General features: G+C 38.1%; 1 protein-coding gene across 1 annotated transcript in view; it reads right to left on the bottom strand.

Annotated features, from left to right (window-relative positions):
• Positions 1-1,973: 1,973 nt before the first annotated feature.
• The window catches only part of LOC108575492, a 140,645-nt gene continuing 121,054 nt past the window's right edge, over positions 1,974-21,564 (bottom strand). Inside the window, 6 exon segments of the mRNA XM_017938310.1 lie at positions 1,974-2,422; positions 4,831-4,959; positions 4,962-4,988; positions 5,744-6,439; positions 7,239-7,337; positions 7,626-9,011. Of these exon segments, the coding sequence (XP_017793799.1) occupies positions 2,099-2,422; positions 4,831-4,959; positions 4,962-4,988; positions 5,744-6,439; positions 7,239-7,337; positions 7,626-9,011 (2,661 nt within the window). The 3' untranslated portion in view covers positions 1,974-2,098.

Raw genomic sequence — 21,564 nt, 5'->3', positions numbered from 1 at the left:
TTGTTAAATATTTTTATAAATATTTCATAATATTTATGATCAATATTGCAAACATGATAGGTTTGAAGAACTGAAATTTCGCACGAAAAGATTTGTTTCATTCTAACCTATGTTTCGTTTGTAACAAGATTAGTAGAATCAGTTCGATATAAACGTAAAGTATATAATTATTAAAAAATATTTTCATCATGTTATCTGTAATTTTATACGAAAAATGATTTGACGATGACAGAACAACTTTCGTATCAACAGATAGGGGGTACAGTCTTAAGGTTATATAAGATGCATATCTAAAATGCACTGAAGTATACGTTTCAAAAATTCCGTTAACCGTCGATTGGAAATAACGCAAGAAACATTCTTTATCGAACTACTATCAAGTAATTAAAAGTTTGAAGTTGATTACACACGTACACATAATCCTTTCGTACATACAACACATGATCCGAAAAAGTGTATTTCATCGTGTTATAAAAATCGTTCCAAGTTATCGCTACTAAAATACGAATGGTACTTCTCAAAGAATACTTGACGTCCGAAAATTTTGTTCTACCGAGAGAAATATCAGAATTAAGCTAATGTTTAATGGATAACAAGTTAACAAATACAATAATAAAAATAATTCTTTTCTTTTATGTGAACTAACAATATTAGAATATGTGAAAATCAAGCTACACTTTACAGTATTATGTTTGGATGCTCAATTCTGAAGAAGAATCATACACTGTGTTGAAAGTAAATGTCAGATTACTTTAGATAGGTTTATAAATTGGAAAATATTACACATAATTCGAGATTGATGAACGATGAAAATGTATCAACCTATTGCTTTCTTAAATTCGTTGAAAGAGTTCACATGATTCTTGTTTTCTTTTCTGTTTTTTATGAAAGTACATCAGAAAATGCTTAGAATATAAGGAGTATCAGGATTAATTTATCTTACATTCTTTATATAATTGAAATGTACTCTTCATGAAATAAAATAATCTTCTTTTTATATAGAATAATTAAAAGCTAGGCTTATTCATCAAAGATTGAAAAAATTGTATTTTATAAAATAAGAAAACTTTACCCGACAATTTTATATACCTATGTATATATTTTCCTTTCGATACTGCAAATGAACACACATTGGTGTCCCATATCTGATTTTCAATTTCCATGTGTAAACATATACCTTTTTAGTAGTAGGATTAAACAACGATTAATTTTCAGTTGTTAATTGTTAAATATAGAAAACACATAATATCATACAATTTCATAATGCTCGAAATGCACAAAGTTTGGTTTTACAGATTGCATCTAAATAAACCATACGAGGAAAATGCAATTCAAATGCAAAATGAGAAGTGAAGCAATAATTAACGTAAGATGGTACAATCAGCTGCTATAAAAATATGTTGCTCGCATAACCTTAATCGTTCACTTCACTGTATATTAAAGAATCTTGATATTTCAAGTTGACCATTCATAATCTGTAATATCACTTTCTTACAATGAAACAATCCTTATTTTTTCACTTATCAAATATTTTCTCATTCTTCTCTACCTTTTGTTTCACAATAAAATGCAATAAATAAGAGCTACGCACAAGAAACATACGCAACGTAACCAGAAACTAACCTAAAATCTCAAAGCGTCCGTCATTTCACGTACAAAAAAAAACCCAAAAATACTACTCGAAAGCCGATGTTACGGATTAATCAAGTAATTTCCAAACATTTGAAGATGGAAATTTAACACAAACATTTCTTCGTTGTTAAATTACGTAATACTGAAATCACTGTAAAAGATCGGAGCTTCTAATTGTTCACGTCACAAACTTCGTACGTCTACTGTGATCTGCAGTTTCGAAGAATCCTCGAATCAACAGTAAACATACAAAACTACAAAAACTCTACGAAATAACAATTAGCAACGATACCTTAACAATGATCTTCACGATTTTCTCTCGCATCAAGACGAATGGGGACCAATATGAAAAAAGTAATCACTTCTATCTTCAAATGTAGAACGTGCGTTTGTAAGTACCAATCGAACCAAGATTCTTTAACAATAAGTACGATCCATGGTGACAATAAAGCACAGATCTGGCGATTCAGCTCTCGTTCGAAATCGGATGACACTCGAGAGAATCGCATTCGGCGAGTGCTTCGCCACGAACAAGCGAGAATTCGTCGGTAAGAAGACTTTCTGGTCGCATTGCCGCCGAGTCTATGCTGTCGAAGTAGCGATGAGGCCAAACGCCGTATAAAGAGTTCAATGGAAAACGTCTGGTCCGTAAGCCGATGACGAATTCCACTCTGGTTGTGCCGGTAACCGATGAAGTTTCTTGGTTCAACGAGTCCGGGTACAATGAGGAGTCGCTGTGTCGGAAGCTACCATTCGTCGAGCACCACGAACTCGGTGGTTCAGTGCAACTCTGAAAAACATTGGTGTCTGTTAATGGTTCGCGAGCAATGGATCTTCTCGGTCTACGAACGAGAACTCTGCATTTTTTTTTTCAGACGTGTACGTAGCTTGTATTTTTTTTCTTTTTTTTTTTGCGTTTCAATTCCTCCGAGGCAAAGTACATAACATAACCCCACAATGATCAGTGCTCGAATACCGTCTCTGGTATTTTACATGATACTAATGATCGCTATTGAATAAGTGTGGCTAATTTATGAGAAATGCGGTGTTTTTCGCATGGGGCAGGCGGAATTTGTCCGAACGTTCGTGGTCAAATACGAATATCTGCAATGACGGTCGACTGTTGGAAAGGTATTTATTGGAGGTATAATTGTTCGTAGGAGTAGAATATATTATGAGGGATGAAGTTATATAGTTTGTAATTTTACGGTTTTATCGTTCGAACGAACAGAATGTTTACTTGTAAAAAAGAGGATAATGCACATTGGCTGTTGTACTGTTTGATTAATTATGAAAGAGAAAGGAGTTGTTTGACAGTTCCACTGAATATAACACGGTTATTAAATGGGTGGTAAAAAATTGTTTTCCTAGGTATCAAGTTTTTGCACCATTTGTTACGTGACATTAAGACTTCGTTGAATGTTATTAATAATTAAAGTCTCTGAATATTTCTTAAGGAACAAGGCAAGAAAAATTACGAGTATTTCTAATTTTCTCTTAATTAAAGTGTATTTTTAACTAATTTCGTTAAAAATTAAAATCTCTAAATATTTCTTAAAAAAAAAAAATGGCAAGATGAATTAAAATTAAGAGTATTTCAAATTTTTCCTAAATTAAACAGTATTTTTACTTGATTTCATTAAAAATTAAAGTCTCTAAATATTTCTTTAAAAGAAAGCCAAAAGAAATGAAAACTGAGAGTATATAAAATAGAAGATTGATAAACCCTGTACAGAAATTTTTCATACCGACGTTTCCGCACTGCAAACTTCAGCTATACCGATTGAAAAAAATAAAGAAAGAAAAAAAAAAGAGAGAAAGCAAACTCCTGGATCGCCACTGCAAATATCGAAAAAGACCGATCGACATCGTAAATTAGCGTTTGATTCGTAGTATCACGTAGCACTGGACGTGAGATGGACAATGAACCGCAAGGCCAAGCAGGTAAGCGTGTGGTCGATTCATTTTCCTTTACATCAATCATTATAAGTGCGAATTCGAGCCACGTCATGGCTCTCGAGGCTATGTCCGCATACAAGCAACGCTAGCAAATAAGATCAAACTTCAGCAAATGAAAGAGCAAACAAAACTGAAAGATTAATGGTCATTCAAAACAAGGGAGTCCATCCCGCTAGCGCGGTGTGAAAAAATTTACGATCATATTGTGTTGGACGTGCGTGCTCTAAAATATGTATATATATTCTCTTTCCTAATTCGTAACTGCAATAAAACGTAATGATACGGCGAGGGAGAGTGGAGAGATGGGGAAACGAACGTCAGGACAGTTCGGGAGTGAAGTTACCCCCGATATTCGCATTCCGGAAGAGTTACTCGTCGAATTTTGTGATTTATCATACTTAGAAAGTCGCATACTACGGCTCTTCTGGTATGGCGAAAAATCTAACGGCGCGGAGAGAGATTGCTGCACGGAGATCAGATTTGAAACCGAAAAAAGAAAAAAATGATTGTACCGAATTATTTGTAATTATTTCAACAATTACACCAATCACAAAATTCGACACATTTGTCCTCTGTAACAACTCGCATGCATACTTGCAATTATAAATAATACTATTGTGGGAATATGAGAAAAGAGAAACTTAAATCATGGTCAATTTTAAATAGGCGAAATGGTATCTCGAAAAAATGATCTGCCTTATGAAAATGTACGAGGAACCAAGATACCAAATGATCTATGAATTCGATTCAACTCTGAACTTCTTTCAGCGCTACTAACCCTTGTCAAAGTTTCAAATTACTTCACAGATACACGTATCGAACGGTAATTTCCAATTGTTAACAAAAATTCTACCTTCTACAGTTTCTACTTGTACGATCACAATGCTCGATTGCACAGAATCCCTCTAAGTAAGTAAGAACGTGCGTCAAGATCACGCGTCGCTACTTTGTTTTCACTGAAAATGAAGAGAGACAGGATGGTAACTACTGTAGGGATCGACTAATTCAGATGGAGATCAAGGGGGAAGGCTTACTACGGGTGCGTGCGCATGCCAAGAATCCAAGTGAGAAAAAACCAAGAAAAAAAAAATAAAGAAGGACAACTACTGATGTGTACTACTCGACGAGACGAGACACAGTAAAAAAAAATAGACCAGGACAAAAAAAAAACAGGCTCATAGCTCACCACATCCAGGAAGAAGCATCGAAGCAAATGATAATAAAAGAAGCATAACTTACGAGAAAAACCGGCGGCACGCGAGAAGGGGCCATTTTCTTTATTGGACCGCCGGGGACGGGCTCGAACGCACGCTCGCCTGCGCTCCAGATCAGACATTTCGGTAGTGGATCGTCGGGCGATTCGTCGTTTGTTTAAGACAAGTGTGGATCGAGAGTCTCTGTGTGCGTCAGAGTTTCAATAACGTTTTCAGGAATGATCGTGTGCCGTGGGGATGGTTGTTAGATTGGAAACGGATCCATAACTGAACAGAGTGTTACGCACAGTTATGAACAAGTGCTGCTTGTAGAAGCAGGAACCGTGGTAGTACAGGCGACGAAAGACAGAGAGAGAGAGAGAGAAAGAGAGAGAACGGAAGTGGTTAAATTTGCTGCTTGTAGAAGCAGGAACCGTGGTAGTACAGGCGACGAAAGACAGAGAGAGAGAGAGAGAGAGAACGGAAGTGGTTAAATAGTGTGTGTGTGTGTGTGTGACGTGGTGATTAGAACCAGCGATCACCGCGGTTCGGTTACATTGGTATACATAGGTGATGCAAGGAATGGAAACAGTAGTAAAGGACTAGCGAGTCAGGCTCTGTACCGATAATTGTGACAAATCCAATCAACTGTTTAAATATAGTGAACAGTATCCGACGCTTTGTCGTCGTCGTTTCTTGTTAACCGGGCTTACGGTGAGCACAAGTCAGCGTGTCGAGATGGGAAGTAGAATTAGAAGGTCCGAGAGAGAGAGAGAGATGTCGAGGATGTGGACTCAATTGTAGGGTCGCGCGCGCGATTAGAAGCAGCAGATATCCCTAACAGCGACTATCGGTCGTCCTGGAGAAGAGGATAACTGGTGGACTCTCTACTGGATCGGGCCGTTGGACAATGATGGCTTCAGCCAGTTGCTCCAAAAGTACTGCTTTACGGATCGTACCTTGCCGTTCTCGGTATCAACGGATGTTGTCGCGCGGGCCAGGCTGTAGGAACGACGTGCAGGAGCGGGCGGTCGTCGAGGAGGAGTCGTCCCTGGGGATGAGGACGTGCCGAGGTTGTTAGACTCCAGCGAGTCACGGGCGCGGGACAACGAGGAGGATTTGTTTAAGGAGTCTCGGCTGGAATTGTTACGCGGCAGGGACTTATTCAGGGACTCCCTGTTCGTCTCCTTGTTGCTCCCGTTACTATTGCCGCCGATGTTGTTGTTGTGGTTGTTACTCTTGGTCAGGCTTTTGTTGTTGCCCAACGAGTCTCGATTGGCGTCACGTGCCTTCGACAGAGACTTGCCGCCGTGGCTGTCGCGGCTGGAATCGCGCGGAGGCCTTGTCAACGATTTCAAAGACTCTTTGCTGTCGTTCCTTCCGTGGCTGGGTGGTCTCGGTGCGGCTGCCTTTCCGGTGCTACCGGGCAAAGGTATACGACTAGGACGCCGTCTTGGCGACGGTTTCACCTCGATGGCTTGATGATGATCGCGAGCTGATTCTGTGCTGCTTCCTGGCTCCGGACCGCTCTGTTCGCATCTCGGTTGCTCTCCGTCCACCTCTGGATCCGCCTCCGTCGGCGGCCGTTGCTGGAGTCTCTCCAGCACGCGGACGCGCGCTCTTGTGCCTTCCAGCTCGATGTTTCTTTCTTCCAGCTGGAATAAGTATGTACGGCGGGACGTCAGAATTTGTGTGAATAAAGATTGCGGTGGTTGAAGGAGTTTAAGTTTGAGGAAACTGCGAGACACACTCCTATTCGTAAATATTAGGACAGAGGAAAGTGTAGAGCCTCTTTGCTGATATTTGATACTAATCTGGCGAAGCAATGAAATATAACGCGTGTCCTAATACTTATGAATAGCAGAGTGTGTTCGTTTGCTTTTCTTCGCGAAGAAGTATATCTGAATTATGATAAATCTGGAATTAATGGAACGTACAAGGCTGTTTCTCCAGCTGTGAAGGACTTCAGCAGTGAATCTCTGTTGCACAATTTTGCTTGGTGTGCGAAGTACCATACTTTCAGATATATTTAAGATAGACCGTGTTTGCAGTTTTTCTATTTATATAATGCAAATGATGAAACCAAATAAACACAATGTGGAAAGATAAAGGATCTAACGGAATAGCTAAAATGCATAATGAGATTTTCCCCTCAATAATACCAAATTGCTTATTCTATCATTTCACCTACTGTCTTTTCGTTGTCGAATTAAAAAAACAAAAATATTTCAACGAAACTAAACTAAAGATAAAATAAATGAGACAAACAGTGATAAAAAAAAATTAAATTCCGATTCATTTTTTATGTGACCTGTAATAGAGAAGATGGCCTTGAACAGCGACATAACAAGCTATAGTAATAGGTTCTCAAACACTGGTGTACTCAGTTCCTTGATAGCATCTTTGCTAATTGGCAACCTAATTAAATTTCTATTTACTTATTATATAAATTACCTGGAAACGGAGATCGTCATTTTCCTCGCGAGCCTTGTCTAACCGTTCAGAGAGAGTTTCCGTGCTTTTCTCTACTTCATCTAACCTCTTTTGTAGAACCTGCAACGTACCAACGTACTATGAGACTATTTTCATTAATTTCTAAACGACTATCAGAACTCCAAAACTCCATTAAATACACGCAACACTCATCTAATTAAACATACTAACTCCAACCTTTCACTAACGCACGTAGGTATTTATATGCATCAAGATTTACAAGTAAAATTAAATACTAAATAAACGAAGTTTAAGTAAAAAAAAAAAAAAAAAAAAAAATTGGTCACAAAAATCTGGGAAAATTCACGTGGGGAATCCACGAGAAAGCAGGAATTAACGATAATTTACCTGATTATGGACGGTAGTAGTGATTAAATGCCGCTGCAGCTCAAGGGGCGAGTTTTCTCGGAGAATGGCAGCAATCTTCTTCGAATCGACGTCCTTCACATGCGCAACCCTGGTTGGCGAAACAAGGACGGAATCTAACGCACCTAATCGTGCTCTCCTCTCGTTCACGTTCGCCTCGACGTCGATATCGCGCAGCTCTTCGTTGTGAGCGTTCACGTCGAGCAACACGTTCTTCTCGATGGTCCTCGTTCGAAAGCGGCTCTTGTGCGCCTTCGTGGACGTCGTCACCGACGCGAACGCCGAAGATTTGCTCTTAATATTACTAACGTTGTTGGTTTTCGGTGAGGGAACAACAGGTAGGACAGGTGCGATCGGCTGAAGCCTTTGCGCACCTGGAACGAGGATTTCCGAGGAATTTTCATTCAGTCCGGCCCTCAGTCGATTCTCCAAGCCGATCTTTAACGCAGATAACGCGGCCAATTCCGATTGCAGCTCCTGCGCTCTAGCTCGACTGGATATAGTTTCAGCCTCGAGTTCAGCTACTTTATCCAAAAGCTGCTCCTTCTCCTTTCTAAGCGCTATCACCTGCGAATCCCTGTCTTTCTCCCCTTTATCCCCCTCCTCCGTTGATATCGTCGTTGCCCTCTCGCCACCCAAACACGTCACCTTCCCAACAGCGTCGAGAATATTCGTGGAGGCTAGATCTTCAGGCGCTACGCTTTCCAAACGACCCTGAAGACACTCTACCTCCTCTCTGAGCTTGATTCCCTTACGATGGATCACGTCCAAGAGATTCCACAGCTCGTCCTCGGCGTCGTCTAAGACAGCAGGCCGAGGACTGTTCGGTCTGGGCGCTATCGCCGTCGAAGCACTGTCCTTCGACGAGGTCTCGGTGCTGAAACCGGAATCCTGAACCGTGGCGCTGCAATTGTTCTTGGTGCCGCCGCTGTGCGAGTTGCTGCGACTCCTGGGCAACGAGGAGGACGAGGACTCGCCACCTTCTCGCGGCACTCGTCTCCTCACTTTCCCCGGCTCCCATTCGTTTATTCTTCTCGAGGATGGACTGGACAGTGGTAGAGGGATGTGGGAATTTTGGGTGCAGGTAGACGACATCACGGACGCTCCCGCGGACGCCGTCGCGGCCATCTTGTGCCGGAGGTTTGGGAACGTCTCGATGACGAGGTCCCGGAACTCGAGAAGGGCGCCGACCTCATTCTGCAGCTCCTGTAGGGCCACCAAGGACTTCGCCTGCTCGCTTATCAAATAGTGAAAGGGACCTGGACGTAGGGGCATGCAATCCATGCCACCACTGCTGCTGTTACCACCGCTGCCGCTACCACTGACGCTCCCAACGACGCCTTCCGTCGACCCTCCGCCACTTCCACACTGCGCAAAGAAACGAAGATGCTAAGGTTAGTCGATGATACGTAAGAGATGAAGATACCTGGTTTGCTTTGAATTAGCAATGGTGAAGCACGTCATACTGTGTCATCTATTTTTCTCTTCACTTACGAGATTAATTATTATTCTATTTTTAATTTCTAATTATTATCAACTTTAAGAGTGCCTCGATTTATAATGCGCCACATGGTAAACAATGTCGCTTCTCAGATTAATAATTAGAAATTAAAAATAGAGTAATAATTAATCTCGTAAGTGAAGAAGAAAATTGATAACACAGTATGATGTGGTTTACTAATAGTGATTTAACACGTTGCACTCGAGTGTCTTATTATTACTGCAATATTAAAGCCGATAGGAAAGTAAATATGAGACGAAGTATTATCGCAAAATGTAAGAATTTCACCCCAGAGATTTTAAGTAATATGCAACTAATGTGATTTCGAGTAATTTTAAGATCACGTCGAGAATTCTATGCATATAGTCAGTGGAAGAAATATAACGAGGACGTCAGAAACCTGAGAAGATAAAGACCCGAAACACCAGTCAAAGTTGCACAAAGTATGCTTTAGCTTTGAAAAATCCTAAAAAAGAAGCTTCGATTTACGACCTCCCCGTATTTCTTCCACCGACTATACCTCGCGTATTCTTGGGCAAATTCGCGGAGTATTAAAACTTTATAGACAGCAGCAACGTTACAACTGCAACCCATAAGGAAGGCACGAATGCACGGAGAAACGTCAACTTTCTTGAGCGAAAATAACACGTGAACAGAGGTGGAAGTTAATCGCGTACATGCTCACGAAACGCAAAACGCGTGACAGGTGTTGTCGCGTGTGAGACGTGCCTCGTTGTTCCGTCTGTTTCACCTCGCTGTCATCTCTTACGTGCCGGGTTTCAGTGACACCGCGCACACGCGAAATCGTCCCGATAATCTACGTAATTTATTGCATTCGAAAGTGTGATTTCTTTCCACCTTTAGAAAAAAAAAAAAGAATCCTTTCCTAACAAGAAAACTTCGCTACCCTGAAAATTTTTGCAGAAGATTACTTCGAAACTCTGCAAATTTCCTCAATTTAAGTATCGTACAATTTTTATTTAACTAGTTTCTGCTTCTTCAGATAGATCATTTGGCGAATATAAAAAATTGTTAGAATGAAAATTTAACGTAATAAAACAACGTCCATATTTACAGTTCGCAGTTTAACAAAATAAACACGTCAGAGTTCAACTTTCTCACGATCGTCACATTCTCAGAATAGGCGAATTTTCCACCGCAGCGATACTAAACACACGTTCTTCCCTCAGAACGGGAGCAAATCTCTATGGAAGGAGCGATGGTACGCGGCGCGTTACAGAGCAAGTCAAACGATGCATCTGACACGTAATTACCGTGTGGAATAAAGTGTTCCCGAGGCAGTTATCAGGTGATCTGAAAACGGTGGGACACGGCGGCACGCGAGTTTCATACGTTTTCGCCGCCAACGAAAGAGAAGTTGAAACAGGAAACACACGGTGTGCACTGCACGCTCGATTAATCATGAGCTAGCTGGCTGAGCTGGATGGATGGAAGGAAAAATCAGCAGTCTTGTTCTACGAACTCGATATTTTCACGGCGTTGTAGACGCGAGACAAGTGATTGGTATGCTTTCCAGGGGTCCGGGGAACGATGAAAAACAACGTGTCCAAGGTAAGTGTACGCGCGATGAGAATAAAGCGACGAGAATCAGGTTATTGGGGCCTAATATCCGTCCGTTTCTCTACCGCGAGCGGAGTCGAGTCGAGCAAGAGTTTCCAACCATGGATCACAAATTGATGTATGAAAACGTGTCGGTTTGCATGTTCAAAGAATTTTTGTCGATACGAAAGAAGCTGTTAGATACTCGAAAACTTTCTCTTGTAAGAGCTCTGGAAAATGTCACCGTTGTCTCCTTTCCGAATTCTTACATACACTTGAAGGTACGTGATTTAGGCGAAAATATGAGGATTAGAGCAGAGTCCGTGGGCCTCAAGAGACCCCGCCACAAAAATCCGAATTTTCCAGAACAACCATCTCTATCCTTCAAATAGCCAATTAAACTACCGATAGCCACAGCCTAAATAGAAACAACCAATGGTAATCTTTGCCGATATTATATCTACCCTCGTGCGCGCATTTTCAGACAGAAAATAGGTTGGTGTTTTGAAGTCACACTGTAATTTCGATCATCGAACCTGTATCGTGTGTTAGATACCGCTCCAACAATTATCTTCTTACACAATTACTCATACGCTTTATTGTTATTCATCAACCCCCAAGACCGTTGGACCTTTCCGTGCTCCTACTGCCCCAAAACAAGACCTACGAACCTTAACCCTTTCGTTACTATTGGCGCGCTTCCACCTTAATTTAATACTTAATTCTATCCTGACTCACTTCCATTTTAATTTAATAAACCGACTTTTAAAGCGATACGGCCGAAATAAGAAATTTTGCAGCCGTGGTTAAGAATTTACCGTCAGTCATCCACGTTACGCGTTAAAACCTGCCGCAGAAAAAATCCCGCACACAGATAGAAGAATCGCTACGACCGAAAGTAAGTGCCTTAGAACTTGTAAGATTTCGTGTACAAAATTTAGTAAAATAAAATTGTTCTTTTTCGTTGAAATTACTAAACATCGGAATCTAACACGTGGTAATGATAAAATCAGTCGTCTAACGAAGAAAATTCTACCTCTCCGGGTTCACGACGAAGCAACAACAGCGAGGAACTGAAGAAAGTGTTCGAGAAAGGTTCAAATTTGTTTTTTCTCCACTTCTGTCCGTATGAACGATTGAATTGAAAGTGGAACTATCGTGAATAGTATCGAGGATCTTGTTATCAATACATGCACTTCGTGCAGCAAGATGGATATCGATGGTGCGTCTGAGATTCGATCGGAACGATGACTCAGAGGTGAAGATGGTAGGCGTTGGGAAGACAGCGAGGTTCGTTTCAAGTTTGGACATTTCTCGTGTTTATCGATCGGTTGTGTAATTCGAAATGTGAAAGGATTGTTTCCGGTTTTGTAACTGTCCGTATGGATGAAGATAGATACTTGGTTGCTTCGATTGATATCGTTGTTGTATATGGAGATGAATCATTTTGTTGTGGCAGAAATGCTCGATCATCGAGAAGCAGTGTTGTACGGTTCGGATTATGGACATTGATTCGTTTGTGTATTTAATCAATTGAAATTTCTGCAATTTCGAAATGGAGCATAAATCTTCTGATTTATATACTTGTAATACTTACAATTATGCAATTAAGATAGTACAATAGTAATTAGAAATAAGTACCGAAAAGAAATAAGATGAAACAAGGTTTTTAAAGTAAAAGCTGATATTTAACATAACACTGCTTGAAATGAAGTATTAATACAAAACGAATTGTTTTCATTACTGAATAACAAATTCAAAAATTTGTTTGAGTGTTGAAAAAGCAATGAACTCTTTCATAAAGAGAAATAAATCAATCGTCAACAAAGGGGAGTGATAAACTATTATTGTACACATCAAATAAATATCCTTTCAATCACCACGACAAATTGTACCCGACACAAACACAAAAGTAGTATAACATAAAATTTCATTCGTGCCTAAATGTTTCCAACTGAAAATCAAACAATACCCCTTACAATTAATTCAACTAATTGTCACATGTTCACAAGCTTCATTCGAGATACTTCCTTAAACTCTAATTTTTTAAACGTTATCAAAAGAGCCACAGCCAAAAGCAATTATTTTTTTTTTTTTGTCTTTTGAGCTGAATGTCGCATCAAAATTAGGGTCACTAGCGACAGGTGTGACTCGATTCTTCTTATAGATTTTACGGAACATTTGGGTTTCTTTTAAACAGTCGAAGCTGTGTTCGAACAAAGTCTGCATTTCGTGTTTCAAATCTTTCTCGAAAGATCGTCGAATTGTTTTAAATTGAAATTGTCGACAAATTGTTAGAAATTTGTCGAAAGCAACAGATTGCAGCAATTACAGAATGGCGGCTCTGACAGAATCAATCGTTCAGATATATTCCAGCATTGGAAAAGACAGATACATTGCGCGCGACCAGGGCAAATCTGTCGCTTGTCATCTTCTCTTTCTGAAAGAACCGCCAGCGAGGTTCGTGCGTGCTAAGCGTTTCCGCTGATGTTCCAGCATCGTAATGCACGACACGACTAGTCAAGCGGTAAAGCAGGAAAGTAAGAGAAAACGGGGCTTTTGTGTCAAAGTGCCCCCTTGTAATAATTCCCGTGACGAGCGGGGAACAACGGGAGAAGAAACACGGACGTAAAACGCTCGATGTAAAAGTCATCGAGTGCGATCTATTTCGGTGGTCATTGAAAACCCGTTGCACGAACAACGTGCATCCGGTTTTGCCAAGCGTGCCGTGATTAATTTAGACGAAAAATCCGATTAAACAGTGCGCTTCTTTTTTCTCTCGTTTCGATCAGTTTCTTCTGTATTTTAATTCCTTCTCTCTTAACACGTCTGCGTTTCAATATTTCCATTTTTAATATTTCCTCTTTTAACGTTTCTGTAAGAGTTTGTTTTTTGTAGAAAACAGATTTGTTCTGATAATTTAATAAAAAAATATGCAATGTAAAACATCAGTTTCTGTACTTTCGATTTTGAATTTTTATTTATATTTTCATGTCCAATTGTACTTGGGCAATTTCGCGACAAAAATCTGTGTTTTCGGACGAATTTTACGCCGGACTCGTTAACACTCTAATGGACGTAAAAAGACACATAAATGGCCTGTACACTCGAAGAAATAAATGGCAATAAGCGACACATGGTAGCATGAAATGGCACTGTCGCTATAAAACGAAAGTTAAGCGGTTAATTTGATCACCGCAAATTTAATCTCGTTATCCTAGCACGCTATAACGAACACTAACTCCAATTTCTATAAGACTAGCGTTTTTATAATATCACGAAAGGTATATGCCTATCTACAATAAAACAGCAGGATAAATAATCTCTCTACAAAAAAAAAAAGTGAATTTAACATGTAAGCAAACGACTTCCTAAAAAATTATCCCTCCGTTTCATTTTTAATCTCGCGCATAGAATTACAATTCTATTCAAATAAAAGTCAACTTACATAATTAAACGTACGCGTACTCGTTATCATACTTTACGTTACTTTCCTTGAAAATCAACGGAAATGTACGTTCATGGAAACATTTGTATTCCATCGAGAGGGATGTACAAAAATTTTGTTCTACGATTTAAAATTAATAACAGGAGAAATACTTGGCTTGCAAATCTCGCAGAAGGATAAAATCATCGAAATGATCGTTCGATTGCACGTTACACGAGGATTAAATGGTACGACAGAGAAAAGGTTAGCAAACTTTCACCAAGGTGAAACCTTATTTTAAGCGAAGATTGAAGGGCTGTGATTAAACTATTATTAGATTACCCACTTGGCAATTATCTTTGAATAGATACACCGACTATTCATTAAAGAAACTACCAGTACAATTGTTCCATGTCTTCTATGGAGAATAGATAAATTAGTAGTGGAAGTAAAAACCATTTTACTCCGGTGTGTAATTATATTGTTAAATGTATAACTCGGCTTCTCATACTTTCTCGTTGATCCTTCGATATTTCTCGCTTATTAGTCGTATCCTATTTTAGTGGAGTAATTACCTTGTCAAATTAGTGGCATTGCTGTATTAAACAGGTATTAGAAATATGGAGAGCAAAATGTACGTCTGTTTTGCAAGTATTAGGACACTTATTGAATGTGAACTGAATTGAAGAAACGATCGTTAGAAAATTATTAAGACAGAAAAAGAATTAGGAGCATATGTATATATTTTACTAGATAATTCATACTGCATTCATGATTTCATTCGTAAGTTCAATTAAATTTTGCTTCCTTTCGCTGCACTTCTTTCCTTAATTTTCTGGGTAAGTGTACCAGAAGTTGTATTTTCCTTTCAACCATAATATATAATCATCGAAATATAGAAGTATAAAGAGGAAATATTAAAATACAGGGACACTAAAAGTGGAAATATTCAAATATAGAAATATTAACAGTGGGAATATTAAAAGAGGAAAAATTAAAATACAGAGGTGCTGAAAGTGGAAAAATTAAAATACAGAAATATTAAAATATAGAGACATTCAAATTGGAAATACTGAAATCGAGAAATATTAAAATATTAAACGATAAATTTAAAATCAACTCCCTATTCAATGCCAAAACTCTGTAATACAACGGTATAAAATAAATAAATACTAATATTTATATGTATTTTCTGTTATTAACCGATTTGGCAAACGAACGCCTCAAATAACGAACAGCCCCTGGGCGTGGCTACATAATTCGGTACCGCCCATTTAACGCTTCAATATACGCCCACACTCTATCGCTTCCACCAGCTATACAATCGATTCGATTCCCCTGTTTTCGTGTAACACGAACGCTCCCGGTTCGTCTAATTTTGTGCAACGGCTTCAGTATCGAAGAAAACTATCTTCCACGTGAAACACGTTAATTCTTCGCTTGCAAATGAACGCACCGCTTGCTAATTAGTATCAGACGGCGGTGAAGTATTACTAAATATCGCGAGCAGGCGCAACTGCGTTTAATAAGAGCGTTGCAGTAACTCTTAGATTGTATTAAAGATAACGTTATGTAGAGTGAGCCGGCTAAGGAGGAATAGCTGAATATTTCTGTTGCTAGCGAGAAACTTCTTTTCCTTTTTATCCGGATACTTATGTAAGCTGGACAAATGGTAAGTGATAAATGAGAAAATTTAGAGAGATTTCGGGGTATTCGTTGAAATGTGACAGTTATCTGAATCGAACATGCTTCGAGGAATGTTCAAATTGAAATTATTATGTAAGGATCTGTAAATTGTGAATAAACGGAGAAATAAAAATACTGAACTGTGTTTATTTTATTTTATACGTGTCTTGATAGTTAACGTTGAATTTTACCGAGAGAAAGATTAGAGATTTCGAGATATTCGTTGAAACGTGACAGTTTATCTGATTAAGTTACGTATCCATTTATCTATGTTTCATAATCTCATTTTATTTATTTATTGCTATACTGTTGCGCCATATTGCTGCACCGTTGCGTTATTACCAGCCAATTCTTTGATAATTATTTATTAAAATGAGAAATTGTTCTTCTCGCGAACGAAGAAAAATATAGGAAATGTAAAATTTCTTCTCGTGAACGAAGAAACATTAAGTTACAGAGGGTTAAGAATCTTCAAAAAATTTCAATTCAAATTAATCAATTCTGAATAAATGAAAAAATATAAATATTGAACTGTGTTTATTTTAGTCTGCATACGTCCTCGTATCTTGACAAATCTTTTCAAGCATCATTACTTATCTTAAAGTGACATTTAATAATAATCAGTTTGCCATACTTGCCTCGAAAGAACTGAATAAATATTTGAAACAACAGCCTAGGATAATCATAAATAAATTACGTTCACAGATAATTGATGTTCGATCGGTGATCAAAAACTCCAAATATGAGTGCTTTAAAAAATAATCAATTAGCGTGTTGCACGGGAAGGAAGAAGAAATGTCACCGAAACGGAAGTTGCACATCAGTTGCCTACGATCATACTGCCTTTTCGAACCTTACGAAATTCACAATGGAACAGTGACTCTTAAACCTTTCCCTATCGATACTCTCGGATCACTTAAGAAACCTGTTTCCCGGAAAATTATAGTCGTTTCTATATCGCGATACTATATCTTCCTTTCAATTTCAAAAAGTTCTATCTAAATTCGTTTGCTTTTATAAAGACATATCGGTATCGTATTACAGCTTCGCGGTAGTAATAAATTTCCAAATCATAGTTCTTGCGAGCAATTTACGTATGACATAAAGCATGTTGAAGATTTTCATTGCTTTTCCGCGTGAATAAATTTTGACTGTCTCTTTAATTGCTTTTGTCGTTCAAATAATGCTTCTATTTTATTTTTCTCTAACGTAATTTATTTAACGCTTTTTTAGCAAAAGTTGGAAACACATTTAAAGCATTAGATATAATAATTAAACATTTCTGATTAAATTATTCAATTACTATTCAAATATATGAACTTTGTATTAGTATGTTGTAATTTGATGTATTTATTAAGTTTTTACATTTCTTTGAAATCAAAATTTTATAGTTTTGTAAGTTTCAGAGATCACTTTTCATGCTTTTATTTCTTGCATCTTAGTTTACGCTCTGTTTTATCATATTCTATTGCCGAATTTTTTTTCTAGTACAGCTCTGGTTAACTCGATCGAAAACATCAGCCCAAAGAAATCTCGTAAAAGTTTCAGTTCACCGAAGAAAAATCTCTCCTCTTATCTGAAATGTGCTTTGTTTCAGAAATAGCTGGCCTTTTATTACCCTTTTAAACGTAACGCAAATAGAAAGTTTCGAAAAGTCTCGTGACTTTTCACAAAAGTCTCGAATGTGCATCAGAGGCGCTCGTTAATCACATCGCGTTTCAAAGGAACAGTTCTAAATTGCCTACAAAGACATTTTCTGCAAACTGTAAATCTTATTAGGTTCCATCAAGTATCGATCAATTTTTTTTCTTCCAAAATGAACATACAAGTAATTTTTCGCGTTTGCTAAAAATTCCAAATTTCTACTAAATTAAATTACACGAAAATTTGTAAAATTGATAAAATTCCACCGTTATAAAAAATGTCTTCTTAATGAAAATTAGAACAGCGATATAAAATAATAATTTCCATTTGAAACTTCTTTTTCCAGCAAATAAATTTTCTGGCGATTTATTAATAAATAAGTTATCCATCATTTATAAAAAATATCTTCTTATGAAAAATTAGAATAATAATGTAAAGTCTTTGGAAATAGTTTCTAATTATATTCCAGAAGAAACTACATATTATTTCATATTACTATTCTAATTTTTAATAAGAAGATAGTTTTTACAATCAACCCTTAATCAATCGCCAGAAAATCTATTTATCCCAAGTGTCTTATTACTACGTATAACAAATGATTTACACAAAATACCCTAAACTATTATTTAAAATAATTTCAAAATAATTAAAAAAAAAAATAACACAATCAAAAAGAATATTTCCTCCAAAGGTATTCCCCCTACACACAATTTCAAAGCGTCGTTTACTCAAGCACATTTTCAACCGCCACTTGCCTTCGAGCCCTCTATACACAGTTTACATCCTCCCAAGCAACGAATATACACGAGAATTTAATCTCAGCTCGTCGAACGTATATTCAACCTACCAATTAGCGAGAACAAACCTACGAAGAACTAACTCTGCGCATAAGTAAAAAAAAAATCGATCAACCCTCTCTACCCATACGTACCCATATACCTACACTATGTACAATACTTCCTAAGAAGCAAACGAATCGAATTAATCCAAACCACCCTGACATTACGTTCGAAATGAATTAACGTCTCTCCTCTCCGTTCCACACATATCGACGTTCCTCTCTGTTACAAATGGGCGTCCGATGAAGAAGAGACGTGCGCGTAAGTACGATACCAGGCGCTAGATAGCCGGGAGAAACGATGATCGCCGGCAAGAACACGGGAGCGTAACTGAAGGAACTCGAGGAACACACTCGACCCTGAATGAGATCAACGATCGAGTTCAGTGTCAGATCGCTGGAAAAGGAAAACGGGGTGGGCCGAGACGAGAGACGGACACATCGTCTAACCCGTCACGCGCGCCTGGAAATGAGAGTAGCTGCTTAGCTCTGCCCCGCAAAAGCAAGGATTTCCTGATCTCTTCTCTCTGCGTGTCTACCTCCGCACGGCAACGCGCGAACGGAGAGCCACAGTCCCTGGACTCTAGCTATCGCGTGCCTGCTCTCGGCGCTCGTTAATCTTCCTCTCTGGCAATTTTCCCTGCGAATTCGCCACGTTCCTTTGTTTAGTTCAATGGTCAACGAACGACGACCGCGGACAACGGATTGAACCGGACTGTCACGGTACTCTGGGTAATGTAGCCGGTGTTCGAAATTAGCCTTTCTCCTTTGTTAACACGTTGTCGAATTTGGCTTTTTTCGTTTGCAACAGTTAACCACGGGAGGGATGAGAATTGACGTTGTTCGTTTTCCAACTGTTGGTGAGGAGATACGGTAATTTGTATCGGGTACATCTTTATTATCGAAGGAAGTGTTGTGAATTATTTTCGAAAAACTACAGATGCCGAACTCGTTGCCAGTTTCAGTGTCATTTGGTTAAACTGAAAAATGATAAATTGAGTTTCGATGCATGTAATGTGTTAACCCTTTGCACTCAAAGTTCTTTATGCTATAGGAAAAATTACAAATCGGATCTTCTTTGAAATTTTGTTTCAATATTTAATCCTATTCTCGAGGTTCATCCTTCCAAACTATTTCACTGCTCAGACCTCTAATATACGGTGATCAATTTATGGAGGCCCGTAGATCTGCTATATCAGGAATGATTAATTATTTACCAAGTGATAATTATTTAACATCGCTTTTCAGTCACCACTCGATTACCACAGGAGGTAACTGCTCCAGAAGTATGTACAGTCGATGGAAGAAATAATGGCGAGGTTGAGGTTCGGTGACAAAGTTTACGTGTTCGATAGATAAAATACTTTAGGCAGATATACTTTATTTTACCCTATAGAATTTCCATACCGGACATTGCAAAGATTAAATTTAAAATTAAGTATAATATAAAACAAAATGCTCAAGTAGTGGTAATATATATTTTCCAAGCCTCTTTCCATCCTCTGTCATTTTCAACCAATCAATCAACGTTCTACCCTCGAAACAATTGCAAAGAAATATTTCAACAATTTAAATTCGTCCACCTTATCTTCACCCTTCACCTGCGCCAAACGAAATCATTTGTCAATGTATCAAAGCAGAAGTGACGTCACAGAAAATCAACACCGTCGTGAGATGAAATGAAAATGCGTACTATGCCTGCGACGCATTCCAGATGGAACTGATAAACCGAAATTAGCATACCGTCCGTGCACGTTGCATAATCCGCGAAGAATCCTCAGATTATTTCTGCATTAATTGCGCCTAATTGATCCAATTAAATGGATAATCTTGTATCCTTGAAATCTTGCACCATAAATAACGTTCGATCAATTATTATTAATGTTAACCTCTTGAATAGAGCCTCTCGACGTGAAATTTCATGGCTTTCGATTTCGCGATTTGAAAAAGGAAATTTCTCGTTCTAACATTCTATTATACAAAATAACGATGGTAGAAAGTAAGAATTGATAATGTTCCTTTAATTTCATTCTTACGGAAATTTGAATAAATCCTCGAACGTTCGATAACAGAAAATTCAACGTTTACTTTTTATCGATTTTTACAATTCTTTTTTTCACAAAAATAAATTTGTAGACGAAGTTAATTCAGAAATTTGTAATGGACTTTCGAAAAAAAAATAGAAGTTTAATCGAAACGAAAAATTTCTGCAAATTTTCATTTCTGAGCACAATGCATGCCACTAATGAAAGCTTTACTGCCGAGGAATAATAAACGCATATAATAAATTATTATTGCTTAAACTGATAAAAAATCTTCCACAATTCATATATACTTCTAATATTCTTGTCAATAAAGTCTGAATCCAACGAAAGCACTGAAAATTTCTTACTGTCCAAATATTTACCATAAAATGTCAATAACACAACATTCGTCACATAAATTTAGAATTCTTTTCATTTCTTATACACAATAAAACAACTAAATAAATTAATTTAAGAAAAACAAACTAAAATTGTACACTTGTCACATTCAAACTTTCATCAAATTATTGCACGTAGTTGAACGAGTAAACGTTGCACACAGAAAAGCTGTGAGAAATAATCGATTACACTATACCAGAGGACAAAAATATTCCAACGTCTCCTCTGAAACGTTACATTTCAATAATTGCACCATTCCTGTCGCAAATGGGTAATATACTTGAATGGACGGCACTTTAAACGCGTAACACATGGAAATACATATCATCCGTACGCTCTCGCGTACCCCAGAGAGATATGGACAATAAATGGTGAGTGATTTTGCATTCGATCCGCGTCTCAACAAAGAGGAAGAGCGCCGTCGAGAAACCTCGGAAGTCATGATTTATACCGGTTATATTTTTACATTGCATTCCCGTTCCTCTATACCGTAACTCTTCTACAACGCATGAAAGAAACATTAGAAAATCGTTCTACTGTTCGGAACAGAACCTATTTCCACACTGCGAAATTCCTCTAATTTTTACCGTAACTAAAAACCACCAACAATTGCCCGCATCCGGGGTGAAACGCGTTTCTTCTATCATCGTATTTTATTTATTTTTTTTCGGATAACACTGTAAACGGTCCTCGTAATCCTCGGCGACAACTACTTTCTAAGTATCGAACGCTGGCGCTGATTTTATCCGAGCTCTTTAAATACGTCTGTTCGTTGATTAAAGAGACAATTCATTTGGATGTTTACATTTGTTTAGTTCGATATACTTTATAATTATATTACA

This window comes from Habropoda laboriosa, unplaced genomic scaffold (assembly GCF_001263275.1).
Source record: "Habropoda laboriosa isolate 0110345459 unplaced genomic scaffold, ASM126327v1 scaffold269, whole genome shotgun sequence".
Taxonomy (NCBI): domain Eukaryota; kingdom Metazoa; phylum Arthropoda; class Insecta; order Hymenoptera; family Apidae; genus Habropoda; species Habropoda laboriosa.
Note: the sequence above shows the minus strand (reverse complement) of the source record. Positions and strands in the feature narration are given on the sequence as shown.